This window comes from Atta colombica, unplaced genomic scaffold, assembly GCF_001594045.1.
Source record: "Atta colombica isolate Treedump-2 unplaced genomic scaffold, Acol1.0 scaffold137, whole genome shotgun sequence".
Classification (NCBI taxonomy): Eukaryota; Metazoa; Arthropoda; class Insecta; order Hymenoptera; family Formicidae; genus Atta; species Atta colombica.
The window spans coordinates 888,041-901,567 of record NW_017259225.1 but is presented as its reverse complement, the minus strand read 5'-3'; the positions used below and the strand labels follow the sequence as shown (position 1 = coordinate 901,567).

The 13,527-nt window shown below is 33.4% G+C and overlaps 2 protein-coding genes across 4 annotated transcripts in view; one reads left to right on the top strand and one right to left on the bottom strand.

The window, feature by feature from the left end:
* LOC108684635 (HBS1-like protein) overlaps positions 1–2,444 on the bottom strand; it is a 6,376-nt gene extending 3,932 nt beyond the window's left edge. The window contains exons 1-5 of one of the 2 annotated variants that reach the window (XM_018189057.1): positions 2,401–2,444; positions 2,213–2,319; positions 1,882–1,947; positions 1,504–1,803; positions 1,370–1,411 (exon numbers count right to left, since the gene is read on the bottom strand). In XM_018189057.1, coding sequence (XP_018044546.1) covers positions 1,370–1,411; positions 1,504–1,803; positions 1,882–1,947; positions 2,213–2,255 — 451 coding nt within the window. In that variant the 5' untranslated portion in view covers positions 2,256–2,319; positions 2,401–2,444. The other variant, XM_018189056.1, reaches the window with a different exon arrangement.
* A 3,032-nt stretch (positions 2,445–5,476) lies between these two features.
* Positions 5,477–13,527, top strand: part of LOC108684699 (casein kinase I-like) — a 17,862-nt gene continuing 9,811 nt past the window's right edge. For both annotated transcript variants that reach the window (XM_018189154.1, XM_018189155.1), the window contains exons 1-7: positions 5,477–5,569; positions 5,938–6,048; positions 6,620–6,768; positions 8,375–8,571; positions 8,650–8,852; positions 9,308–9,569; positions 10,017–10,165. In XM_018189154.1, the coding sequence (XP_018044643.1) occupies positions 5,494–5,569; positions 5,938–6,048; positions 6,620–6,768; positions 8,375–8,571; positions 8,650–8,852; positions 9,308–9,569; positions 10,017–10,165 (1,147 nt within the window). In that variant the 5' untranslated portion in view covers positions 5,477–5,493. The remainder of the gene's footprint in view (positions 5,570–5,937; positions 6,049–6,619; positions 6,769–8,374; positions 8,572–8,649; positions 8,853–9,307; positions 9,570–10,016; positions 10,166–13,527) is intronic.

Genomic DNA, 13,527 nt, shown 5'->3' with positions numbered 1-13,527 from the left:
ATGTATATATATATATACATATACAATTAAAATATTCTTATTATAAATTTTTATATTTTTTTTATATTTTTCAAAAAAATGTTGACACCCTAAATATACATGTTTGGTAACCGTTTTACTTATCTATTTTTAGATATTGGGTTGTCCGGAAAGTTCGTGCCGACTAACCTATATAATTTAATAAATGTATACTAAAATTTAAATTTTCTGCGTTTCAATTTTCCTTGAACATCGGCACGAATTTTCCGGACAATCAATATATCTTTTAAGATCGATTTAAATTTTGATACGGAGTAGAAAAGTCAAAAGGTTTAACTGTGTTATAATGTACAATAGTTTTAAGAATTGGTCTTTTTCTCTTCCACTTTTTACATAAAGTTTTTCCAAATCCTGAGATGTTCTTTTTTGTATATGGAAATTCAATAGATCTCAAAGCACATACATTTAAAGTGACAGGTAACACATTTGGTGTTATCCTATCGTCATCTTCAAGGGATATCTCTAAATTAGGCGTATCGTACAATTTTGTCGAAGTAGTCAAATTGACATCGCAAAAAGCGTTATCAGTTAGAAATTCTGCTTCCTTTAAAGCAGCACTCAAATCTACCCAATCATCAGATAATGGAGTGCAATTTTCATTTATAGTATTTATTGGATTTACAAATTGTTTTTCTAATTTATCTATCACGATATTTCTGTTTGAAAAGATGTCCATATTTGAAAAATCATTCTGAAGTGAATCGATTTCATCTTTGTCCAAAATATTTGTAGACACTAGCTGTCTTTTATTATTCTCATTGTTGTGAAATTTTGGTAAATGTATGTTTCTCATTTCTTCACCATCATTTTTCTTAATTGATAATTTTGGAATAATAAATTGTGAGACTGGTGATTGATATCTATCTTGAGATTCTACATTATTAGTTGCATTAGATTTTTGTAAATAGTCTGCAGTTAAAGCAGCTAAAGAACTAAAAGGTTGTGCATTTGTGTTATTTTGTGAAAATATTTTTGTTATATTTGAATTTGTAGATTCTGTGTGATGGGAAACAATTCCAGCTAATGATGAGAAAGTTTTGAAGGAATTATTTACATCTTTTGAATTATCTATATTATTCGGTTGACATTTAGTCCAAGTAGAATTTTTAGAAATATGTTCTTTTTTAAAAGAAAATCTAGGTATTGTGAGCATGTATGTATTAGATTCATCAACTGAAACATCTTACCTTACCGATGAAGTCCAATACAAAGAACATGAAAAAAAAGAAAAAAAAAGCAAGGTCATTAGTAGTTCCAAATTTAATACTATGCTTCAATATTATCATAATATTAGAGACATATAAAATAAGATCTTATGTGCAATATATACCTGGATGTCGCTCCAATTGTTCTTTCTTATTCTCTATAGAATCTGTAAATGTATTTCAAGATTTTTTTTATTTTAATATTATTATATTCTAATATTTCAGTTTTAATATATCCATTATGACAGAATAAGCATACCAGTGATTTTTTTTGGTGAAGACTCCTTTAAAATAGCATCAAGTGCTATATTTGCATCAAAATTTGACAGAATAATTTTCTCTTTCAATTTAGAATCAGATACTGTATCACCTATAACATTTCTAATTGTTTCCAAACAAGACATTAATTTTGCCTTTTCTAATTCAGAAAGATTGAATTTTTCTTCATTGAACAATGGTGAAGACTCATCAATATCTTCATTATCTTCCACTATATCAGGTTCTGTGATGAATGAAGCAATATTTTGTTGTTTGCTTCGATCAAATAAAAACTGCTCCACTGTGTATATAACATATTTACAATTAATAAATGATGATACTTTGTTGAAAATCATAGAAAAATCCATAAAACATATACCACTAGGTGATACGCAATAGTCGTCCTCTATTGAATGTCCATAAACGTCATCATAGGCATCGTATTCTATATAAAAAAAATTAATGTATTTTTATTTTTACAACGCATCAATAAACAGGAATATTTACTTAAAGGTAAAAGCATGATTAAAGGTTACATTGCTATATTCTATAAGTATTTTTATAAACAATATGATAGTAACAAAAAAAGAATTGTTAATACATAATCGAAATGTGTTATCTTGAAAGATTAAAGTTTAAATTCCTTCGTAAGGATAAAAAAAATCTTGGCAAGAAATAAAGTGATTCACAACGCATGTGTAGTTACTTACCATCAGAATAATTCATAGAACGAACGTCTCGATGTCGCGACATGTTTTACATGTGATATACAATTTAACAATGATAAAAGATCACTTGTGTACTCCCATGTGTATATCTTCAAATAAGTACAACTAAATTACAAACCGCGGATCATCGCAACTGCAATCGCGATGTTTGAATTGTAGCTGTTACTTACAATATGCCATTAATCCTTCCAAATGCACAAAACTGCATGAAACCACAAACCACAAAAGATTAGATAGAGCGGACCCAGGACCAGCGGACTGCGAAAAGTCATGTATACACCGATGAGATACTAGACCATCAATCCTAAATAATTTTTTGTGACTTCGAAAATCTGAAAGTAATTGAAAAACGTCAACATCAACTGTTTTGATTGTCTCAAAGCTTTTATCAGATTTTTTTCAAGATTTTACTAAATTTTACTTTCTTTAATCACTGTTTTATTATCAGAAAAATGTCAAATTAAAAAATTTCTACATTTTTCATAATAAAATGATCGAGGAAGATAAAATCCAATAAAATTAATTTATTCTTGAAAAACATAAATTAATAATATAAAGTCCGTATCAGACTAGAGATTGGGACATTGGAATTTGATCAATCAAAGCAAATTAGTTAACTTGATATTGATTAAAGTTGATATATATTTTCTTTTTTCTGATTAGTTAAATTCCAATCCAATCTCAATTTCAATCTCTAGTCTGATACGGATTATAACGTTTTTTAATGAACTCTTTATTTTAGGGCTTAAGGGGTATTGCCTATTGTAGATCCAAAGCTCGGATCTATAATAGGTTTTTAAGTTTTAAGTCATAAGAAATGGATCATAGTCAATTATTTTCCTCGCATTTGACTCTATGTCAGGATCTACAATAAATTTTAAGTCTTAAGATGCAGCCACAATAAAAGGAATAAGGAATTAGGAATAAGGAATAAAGATTTCAATCTGTCAAAAATCAGAAACGGGAATACCCGGTTTCTGATAAGTTGGAATCCTTATTCCTTATTCCTAATTCTTTATTCCTTTTATTGAGGCCGCACCATTAAATCGTAAGAAATTGACAAATCATAGTCGAATTCGAAGAGAATAATTGATTATTAGCGTTTTCGGCTTGACTGAGTTTGCACTAATCAGGGTTGAAGTAATAATATTTCGTGCTCTCCTATTAGTAGAGCATGTAACGTCAACCAATTGCGACAATTTTCTAACCACGTTGATGCAAATCCGGCCGAAAACGCTATATGATTCGTCTATTTCTGATGGTTTAAAGCTTAAAACTCTATTGTAGATCTAGAGTAATCCCGGATCTACAATAGATGTTTTAAGATGCCTTAAATAAGAAAATAAGAAATTGATCAATTCAATTAGTCGAATTCGAGGAGAATTGATTATGATTCGTTCATTTCTTATAACTTAAGACTTAAAAACCTATTATAGATCCGGGATAAGTCCTAACCAGTAAAATTTATCAAAAGGTGGAACAAATGGCCCACAAGACTTTATGCAAAAATCTGTGATGATTATTATTAATGCGTCCAATAACAGCGAGTGCTTATTCAACAGTTAAGTAAACACTTGCTGTTATTGGTGTATATTCTTTTAGATTATCCAATCAGCATTTTAGATCTGAAAGAATACATCAATAATAGCGAGCGCTCATTCAACTGTTGAGTCCGCTGAACGCAGCCATTGGGCACATTCAGAACGACAACTGCTCATTGGTCTAGTTTCCACTGAGGGTTTAAACCGGATCAGAATGTAAGAATCAACCAATTACAGTCGAGCATTGTCTTGTCGTTCGATTGTAACAAGAATATATACTGTAATTGGTTGGTTCTTACATTTTCATCCGATTTAAATTCTCGAAATTAGGCCGAACGTTGATTGATAAAAAATGAGTGATAGAGGTAAATTTTATCCCCGGCTTTTCATCAATCAACGCTCCGTTTTAAAACACTGGCCTACTTTCCACCGAGAGTTTAATCCAAATCAGAATGTAAGAACTAATTACAATTGAATATTCCCCTATTAGGAGCTCCGCACAATAAAAAAAAACAAAGAATAGAGAATAGAGAATAAGAATTTCAACCTATCAGAAATAAAGTATTGTGGAATATACATTTCTGATAGGTTGAAATTCTTATTCTCTGTTTCTTTTATTGTGCGGAGCCCTTTACAGTTGAACGACAGGGAAATGCTCGACCATAATTGGTTGGTTCTTACATTCTGATCTGGTTTAAATTCTCGGTGAAAACTAGGCCACTATTTCTCTATGAGGATCAAGACTTAGTGAGCAGTTGTCGTTCTGTGCATCAATTGTTCATGAATATACATGAGGGCGCTGTCTTCGAGCAACAATCATTTTCCTTTCTTTCCTGCCTTTAATCCTTTCGTCAGTGGTCGTCTTTATGAGTCGAACGTGTGTTCACGAAACGTCGCGAGGACGGTGAGGGCGCAGTCGCGATTGGTGTATCTTCGGTCGTGCTTCTTCACCGGTCCGCTTGGACGCCTCGGGCTGTGGGCAGATGCCCTACCGCGATCGCGACGTGCGATCTCATTGGTCATTACTCGCGCTTCTACAATCGAATCGACATTTACTACGAGATTCGAGCTTTCTTCCCGTCCCGCTATTGCAGCTACACTATAAACGAGGCGTCTACGCGGTACGTTTATCAAATTTCGCTACGACTGATCATCGGCCGTCCTTTCTTTCCCACTCTTGCAGGACAAACTCCTTGATGCCGTCACCTTCGTCGTGAATATCCCTGCCTATCTGCCAGATTTGTTATCTGCCTTGCATCCTAGCAGCAGTGGCGCAGCGCCGTCAACACAACAGTAAGAAAGCGAGTGGCGATAGACAAACGCGAGCGCAGCGCCGCCGCCATCAGCGCGACCGCCATCGCAACGAGGTGCGCTATTCTGTTAATCGCGACTAGCCACGAAGAAATGCCCGTAGGTTCAAGATCAATCGGTCCAAGTTTCTGTGCGACGAGCATGGAGGTATTGTTGCCGTCAAGCCAGTAACGCGAGCGAGCGAGCCAATCAGAGTCCAGCACGCGCCGCCCGTTGTTGTTGAGATTGAACATCGAACATCGTATCACTTCACGCTCAGGTCGGGTCAGCTGCTGCTGTACCGCGCTGCCTACCCTACGCTGGATTGTTGGTGTGTGTGTGTGTATATATTAGTCACCTCGTCGCCGCCGCCGTGATTGCAACCGCGACCGTGATACTTCCATCGGAGTGCGCCGCACGGGCTTGTGTACGATGGAGCTACGTGTTGGTAATAAGTACCGGCTAGGACGGAAAATCGGGAGCGGCTCCTTTGGCGACATTTACCTAGGTAAGTTGAAAGTTCCTCCCACCCCTCTCTGCCGCTCGTCAACCGCATGTCCGCACGACTCGCGATTCATTCGTCCTCATCGTAGAGCCAGTCTCGATGCCGATACTGTCTCCCTCTCTCCTCTTTATCCCTCCTCCCTTCATCCTCCTTGTCTGTGTATGATATACAATAGATTTTGTATATTTTGCGCAAGAGAGCATTAAATCGCTAATTCGTAATGTTTTATTCTCACTTTCTTTCTCTTTTTATTCCATTATTTCTATCTTTTATTTCTCCGCGCACCTTCTTTGTCTCCTTTATATATCCTATCCATGTAAATGTATGTGCACGCATAAATGAGCCTTCCAGAACTTTTTCTTTATTCATAGGTACCAATATTTCCACGGGTGAGGAAGTCGCTATCAAGTTAGAATGCATAAAAACACGACATCCGCAATTGCACATAGAATCCAAGTTTTACAAGATGATGCAAGGAGGCGGTAAGTCAATATTTCTGTATTATCAATTGAATGTTTATTCTATAGGAGGAATTGTATCCATGTTCTCATTTATTTGACAGCTGATCCAATATCTTTTCTTTCCACCCAACACGACACACAGCTGTATCTCTGATATCTACTTGCTTGTGCATCTTTTCCTGACATTAGCAGTTAAAAAAGACAAATTTAACATGATATAGAGATTTCAATTAAGTAAACAAATATTGTTCTAAGAATTGTTTGTCAATTGATTTATTAGTAAAAATTGATAATAACTCTTTAAAAAAAAGATTATATAAAGAAATATATATCGTAATTTGAAATGTATAATTATTAAGACTTAATAATTTTAATTATGAAATTTTTATTGCGTTAGTAAATAACACTTATACTGTGATTATTTTACTAGTAATATAGTTGCATAATCTTTTTGGAGAAAGTGAAGGGAAGGAAGTATGATATTCTCTGATACAATTAAGTTAAACTATAATTATAATCTTTTTAGATTTTTTTTGGACTATTAGAACATTGTATCATTATTATAGTATAATCTCTTTTTTCAATATTTTAGTTGGAATACCAACTATAAAGTGGTGTGGTTCGGAAGGTGACTATAATGTTATGGTGATGGAGTTACTTGGACCATCACTGGAAGATTTATTTAATTTTTGTTCAAGACGTTTTTCTTTGAAAACAGTTCTGCTCCTTGCCGATCAATTGGTAAATATTCTTTTTATAAAAATTTATTTTATCTAGATATTGTGTATGAATAACCAATCAATAATTATTTCTTGCATCAAAATAAAATATATTGTTAAAGCAATATACTATGTTTTAAATTTTTTATAATTTTTTATGTCATACTGACATAATTAATTTAATAGATATTTTGATTAATAACAAAAATTATATTTAATTTTTTTTAAATCTCAGAATCTCTTATATAATTATTTTATTAATCTGGAGACATTGATAGTGTCTCAGCGCTAAGATACGCGCAACAACACTACCGTGGCTACTTTACGCAAGATATACATTACAAGATAGGATTCTTCTCTAGGATTAGGGTTGTATATTTATGGCTGCACTCTAAATAAAAAGCTAAACATGGATCTTTTTCAATGTATATATGCAAGAGTGTTTGCCAAATACTTTACCATACGTTCAGATTTTATATTGTGATTATATTCAATTATATATTACTTCATTTTGCGGAAAAATGTTATTGTATATATTCTTGCTAAGAAATATTTATATTCTCAATAAATATTTTTTTCTTGCAAGAGAGACTTGCTTTAACTAAGTTATGCAGTTAGAAGTTGTATATATTGACATTTATAATAATTAATACTTCTAAATGTGTTTATAAATAAATATACATACATGTACAAAAAGAAACTGGGATTAAGCCTACATAATTTGAATATTTACCTAATTTAAATTTGTACTATATAATTTTCAAGTAGTTCTGCATTTGTAATGACTCCACCGCTTTCGCCATGCCTCAAAACGCTCTCTAGAAATCTTTTTCTCAAATTGATTTAAGTAGCAATTTAACTTAGAAGTCTTTGGTCATATCGATCTTTTACGATGATCTTCACATAATCATTTTAAAAAGTTGCAATAAAAAATCTACATTTATACTATTTAACCAGCAAAAAGAGATTTCTGATGCACAATCTTCTTGATATTAAAAAAGAGAATCCAATATAGTCTTCTTGTATTCTTGCTTTCTTGCTAGATTTAGCTCTTTCATGACTAATTTTTTTTTGTTTTTCAAAAAATAAAATTGAAACTCAAGAAACGATGTTTTGATATGGCCAAGCTAATTCGCGAAGTGTTAGTGCGATTTAAGACAAAGTTTTTCAAAGAATGTTTGAAACATGGTGAAAACCGTATTGTACAAATATAAAATTTAAATTTTTACAAGTTTAATCCGGTTTCTTTTTATTTGAACGTATGTATTATGTAATAAATTATAGTATTGTATATTATTATATGATTTATGTATGTATATTTATAAACACATTTTAAATGTCATTGAAAATATAGATTAAAAATTAATAATAAGGAATACAGGCATTAGTTAGTTTTATTTTATAAAATGTTGCATTTTTAGAAAAAAAATTATATTTTATAAAAATAGTGTTACTAATTTAACATATATTGTATAATAATAAATCAAATATTGAATAAAGAGTTTATTTATATTTCTGTATATGTTTATCTTTGTTTATCTGTTCTGTATATCTTTGAAGCATGAAGCATGCGCATGAAATGCAATATACAGTTACAATAACAGTGCTTTAATTTTTTTATTCTACAGATAAGTAGAACAGATTATATTCACAGTCGCAACTTCATTCATCGTGATATTAAGCCAGACAACTTTCTGATGGGTTTGGGAAAGAAGGGAAACCTCGTCTATATCATAGATTTCGGATTAGCTAAAAAGTATCGCGATGGGCGCACACACAAGCACATACCCTATCGAGAAAACAAAAATCTGACGGGAACTGCCAGGTTGGTTTTATATATATAATTGTATGATATTATATCCGTATAATATCATTTTGACTAATCCATTTATTGTGATAACAGATACGCGAGTATAAATACGCATTTAGGAATTGAGCAGTCACGACGGGACGATCTTGAATCTCTGGGCTATGTTCTCATGTACTTTAATAGAGGTAGTCTACCTTGGCAAGGCTTAAAAGCAGCAACCAAGAGACAGAAGTATGAACGCATTTCCGAGAAGAAAATGTCTACTCCTGTAGAAGAACTTTGCAAAGGTTATCCCGGTAAGTTTTATAGATAATAGCACGCATTATATACACAAAATATTTCAGAATCTTTGAATATTCTTTTAATAATTCTGCATTAATCATTTTTTTAAATAATTCTTTGAGATATATATTATTATATATTTTTTTAGGGATTTTATATCGTTACCAAGTTTAATTAAAATCGATGACTCTCTCTCTCTCTCTCTCTCTCTTTCTTTCTTCCCCTCCTCTTCACTGTTATGCCATCCCCTTGTGAGTTTAACCGAACAATATAATTTTATAAAAGATTTGATTCTTTGTAATTTAGCTTGTACAAATTCTTTAATCATTTATAACTCGAAAATTATTGATGTCTTGATAGTTTTATTAAAAATTATAATAATTCTAAATTGACACAAAATTTATTATTATACTATATATTACATATGCTATACATATATAAGAAGTAAACATTTTATTAATCATTGCAGTGGAGTTTGCGTCGTATTTAAGGTACTGTCGAGACTTACGCTTCGAGGAAAGGCCGGATTATTCGCATCTCCGACAACTTTTCCGGACACTGTTTCATGGTCAAGGCTTTACCTACGATTATGTTTTCGATTGGAATATGCTGAAATTTGGTAACGCGAGACAACCGACATTACCTTCTGCACAGCAAGCACCTATGCATTCGCAACCGTCTAATGCAGCGTTACCTTCCGGGACCAATAATGATCAGGAACATCGATCGAGGTTAATTTTTTTAATTATTATAGAACGCCCATTTTTTTGAAAAATTCTTAAACGTAATATTAAACGCTCATTAGTGATAGCATCTTTATTTTATTACTCTTAAATGTGCTCTATTTTTAACATCTGCAGCAAAGAATCAAGAAACTGCAATTTCGAATATGAGTAATAAAATATAATTTGTAAAAATACTTTTCATTAATATTTAATTTTTTATTTAAAGATCTCATGAATCTAAAGTATATCTATTTCATTCAAAACAAGTTTCTAGCCTGTTCAGAAATAAATGTTCATAAATAAAAAAAATTACAGCTTTTTAAATTTTGTTAAATAATTGCCTGCCTCCATTTATATACTTCATCAAATATTTTTTTTATAATGTATAATATATTCCATTTTGTATGTATTTCATTTGTTTATTGTAAAACTTACGTTTTCTTCTGATTTTAGACCTTACACGCGGCAATGTTTGCCGAATGCGTCCGTAACGGCGGTAGGGCCGACGCTTGGACCGAATGCTAGTCTGCGAGCTATCCGACAGAAACGCGAGATGGAGACTCGTGGTGACCAGGACAATCAGGACAAGAGTGATCTTCAAGGTAAAATACAATTCTACCAACAATTCTGCGCAAGCCAGAATTTCGCTATTGCCGATCGAAAAACGCAACGCAATGTGACAATCGGACACTCGCAACAGTCCACACCTGGCTGCAATGAAACTGTTGCCGCGACACGTGTGGTAAATCCATGTCAATTTAGTACATTCAAGTTAACCACACCGAGTAATAGAGCGGCGCAGCTATCGCCGTCAGATGTAGCGGCTTCTCTAGACCTGACCAGTCTCAATTTAGGACATAGTCGAGAATTAGGCCCCAATTGTACCGTCGATTTAAATCCCGCGACTACATCGCGCGATTATTATCAACCGGTGTTAAGTAGACCACGTGAGAGGAGTCCAAATACAACGTCCCGTCAGCTCGATAAACAGAGTTATTTTTTTCATGGGCATAAAACTGAGAAAGACATAGATCGCGAGATCGTAATGTTTGAGGATCTAGAGACAGATGATTCGAATTGCATTCGACGGATGATAGACGATAGGGATGACGTTGCAGCGACCTCAGGCGGTTCGATGAATTGTTTCGGTGGTCCGGATAAAGAGAAAGACTACGTTGACTATGACGGAGACAAAAAATTCAAGTGTCCAACAATGAGCGGCGCACGACGTCTCACTACGGCGTATGAGACGCGTCGTGATTCGAGAAACATAGAATTCCTTGAGAAGGAAGGTGAGATTTTTAAGAAAAGTAGTAGTGAATTGTTGCAGGAAGCCTTCACTAATAAACGCAGAAATTTCTCTTTTCGTAATAAAGAAAAAACGCATAGAAGCTTAGAATCGCTCGAGAGAAGCATCGATCTACCCACGGCAGATTGTAAGAGCCTGGATCTTCTGCCGGAAGAGCGGTCGAAAATCTTTTTTCACGGTAAACAGAGGAGTCTTGATTCCTCGCAAAAGTTGACAAAAAAATCCATTGATTTAATGGCGGCGAGCAAAGAGCGCAAACGGCCTAGCTTCTTTCAAAGAGTTGGTAGAAGTTTGCATTTTTTACTCAGGGAGCGCGAGAAACATCAGGATTTCTTAAAACGAGAAGAATGCTCGATTAATAACCAGTATCCTCAGACCGATCAGGAAAAGTGCGAATATTTTTTACAGAGGTATCAGAAAGATATTGATTTTTTTGAACGTGCACCAAGCGCGTTAACTGATCGTGCTCCCGTCCAGTCAAATCTCGGTTCTTTCGATGAGACAAATATTGCCTTTATTCAAAATTTTATCGATCTTTCTAAAAACGCGAAGCTTAAGGAGAGTACATTTCGTATGACAGCAGATTCGAATAATCTTTTAAACACAAATATTGCGGAAAGGAATACATGTCTTAGCGTCGAGACACTACCGTGTCTCCAGATAAGACAGAATAATTTGGGCGCGAGCGAACCATCAGTGCAATCCGATAATCTTACTAATGCTGTTGAACTGGTGCAATCGAGACTTTTAGATCCTGTCGCAAGTGTCACTACGCAAGAAACCATGAGTGGCAATAAAGACAGCTTAGAGATCGGATATTCCATTAGTCATCTTGGCAGACTGTACTTACAGAATCTGCAGCATTTAGGTTGTACAGATGGTTTGCAATCTCTGGAGAACGCCACAGAAGCAGAGAAACGTGATCGTTATATAAAATGGATAATCAGAGACGATCTGGACGCAGTGAGCATCACAAAATCTAACGATTATCTAGCTCATGGTAAACCACAGGGTAACTTGGATATTCTTAAGGGTATTCTTCTCGATATTTTTGTTTGTTGTATTTAAAAATGGATAGGTTTTACAGATTCTTTGAGAGAGAAAATCAACGCACTTCTCTTACATCACGTCCTAAACGATCTCTTATTATTCTATATTAAACTATGCCAAGATTTCGATAATCAAAAAGCGAAATATGTTCTACGAAAATAATTTTCATACTGAATATTTTGCGATCTTATATAGGATGATAAAGGTTAGCCACAAGTTTTGCGTTTATGCAATTCATTAGTAACGTATATTTACAAAAAACGAAAACTGTTATTTTATTAAATACCAAAAATTAACAAGTTATCTTTAGCTTTGATATAAGTTTCAAGGTGCTACGCATTAATGATGACCATGCATCTTTTTATAGATAAGATTTTGAGAAGTGGTTATACTTCTCAAAAAATAAATCATTAAGAATATTTTTAACATCTTTGCAATAAATCGCCGAAATATATTTGCCATCGCCTTTCGGAGCCGACGTTAAAAATTGTAGGCATATATTAGTAGATATGCATTGACCCTTCAGGTTGGGGGTTGAATATTAGGCTAACAATCTAATTCCGGAAAAATCATTGTTTCTTCATCGATGAGGTTTGTAACCTCATCTCTAGATGAGACAACCAAGGATCAATTTGGATTGTAACGCTCTAGAAGAACAAGAATCTTTACAACTTCTTTTAATAAATTGTTCGAAATCTCAGCGTTAAAAAATATAATTAAAAAATAACTATATTAGTATACATGGAAAAGAAATTGTTGCTGAAAGACAATAGACGTGTGTGTGTGCGTGCGTGCGCGCGTGCGTGCGTGCGTGCGTGCGTGCGTGCGTGAGAGAGAGAGAGAGAGAGAGAGAGAGAGAGAGAGAGAGAGAGCTATTAATTGCTTGGAAAAATTGTGCCGAAAGTCATTATTGATGCGTTCCTGAAGCTCTTTAAAATATAAAATGTCATTCAAAGCCGAAGATGATTATTTTTTATACATAATTATTTATTTTATATTTAATAAGATATAACTAACATTTCAAAGTTTTTTAAAATATGTTACTAATGATTTAATAAATACAAAAATTTATCATCAATCTTTTTTATCACTCTGTGCATTGAAAACAATATTTGTAATGGATGCATTTGTATTTTTTATTGCCGAATTATTAATGCAAATAATCACATTGAAGTCTTGGCGGTTTTCGAACAAACACGATTGCCTTAAACTCCAAATAATAGTGAAATCAATTAGATTGCATTGTAATGGTCGATACGAAATGTCTGAAGAGAGTGAGGATTTTTTTTACTATACATATACATGTACATGTAAGCATATATGATTTGATATGATAATTTTATATACTTATCGCTTCACACAAGATCGATATGCTCGTTAACTCTTGAGAAGCGCGTAGCAAGATTTTGCGCGTATTCTTGCCGCATATGATATTACATGACAAGGTTGATTTTGTTTTTGTCTTTATTATTTAAGTTCTACTCCATGGTTGATAGTATCCACATACCAAATTACAATAATTAATATATATTAACACTGCCACAAATGCAATTGTAGTAACAGTATAATGAAATAAGATATCATCTGAAAAAAAGAAAAAAATAA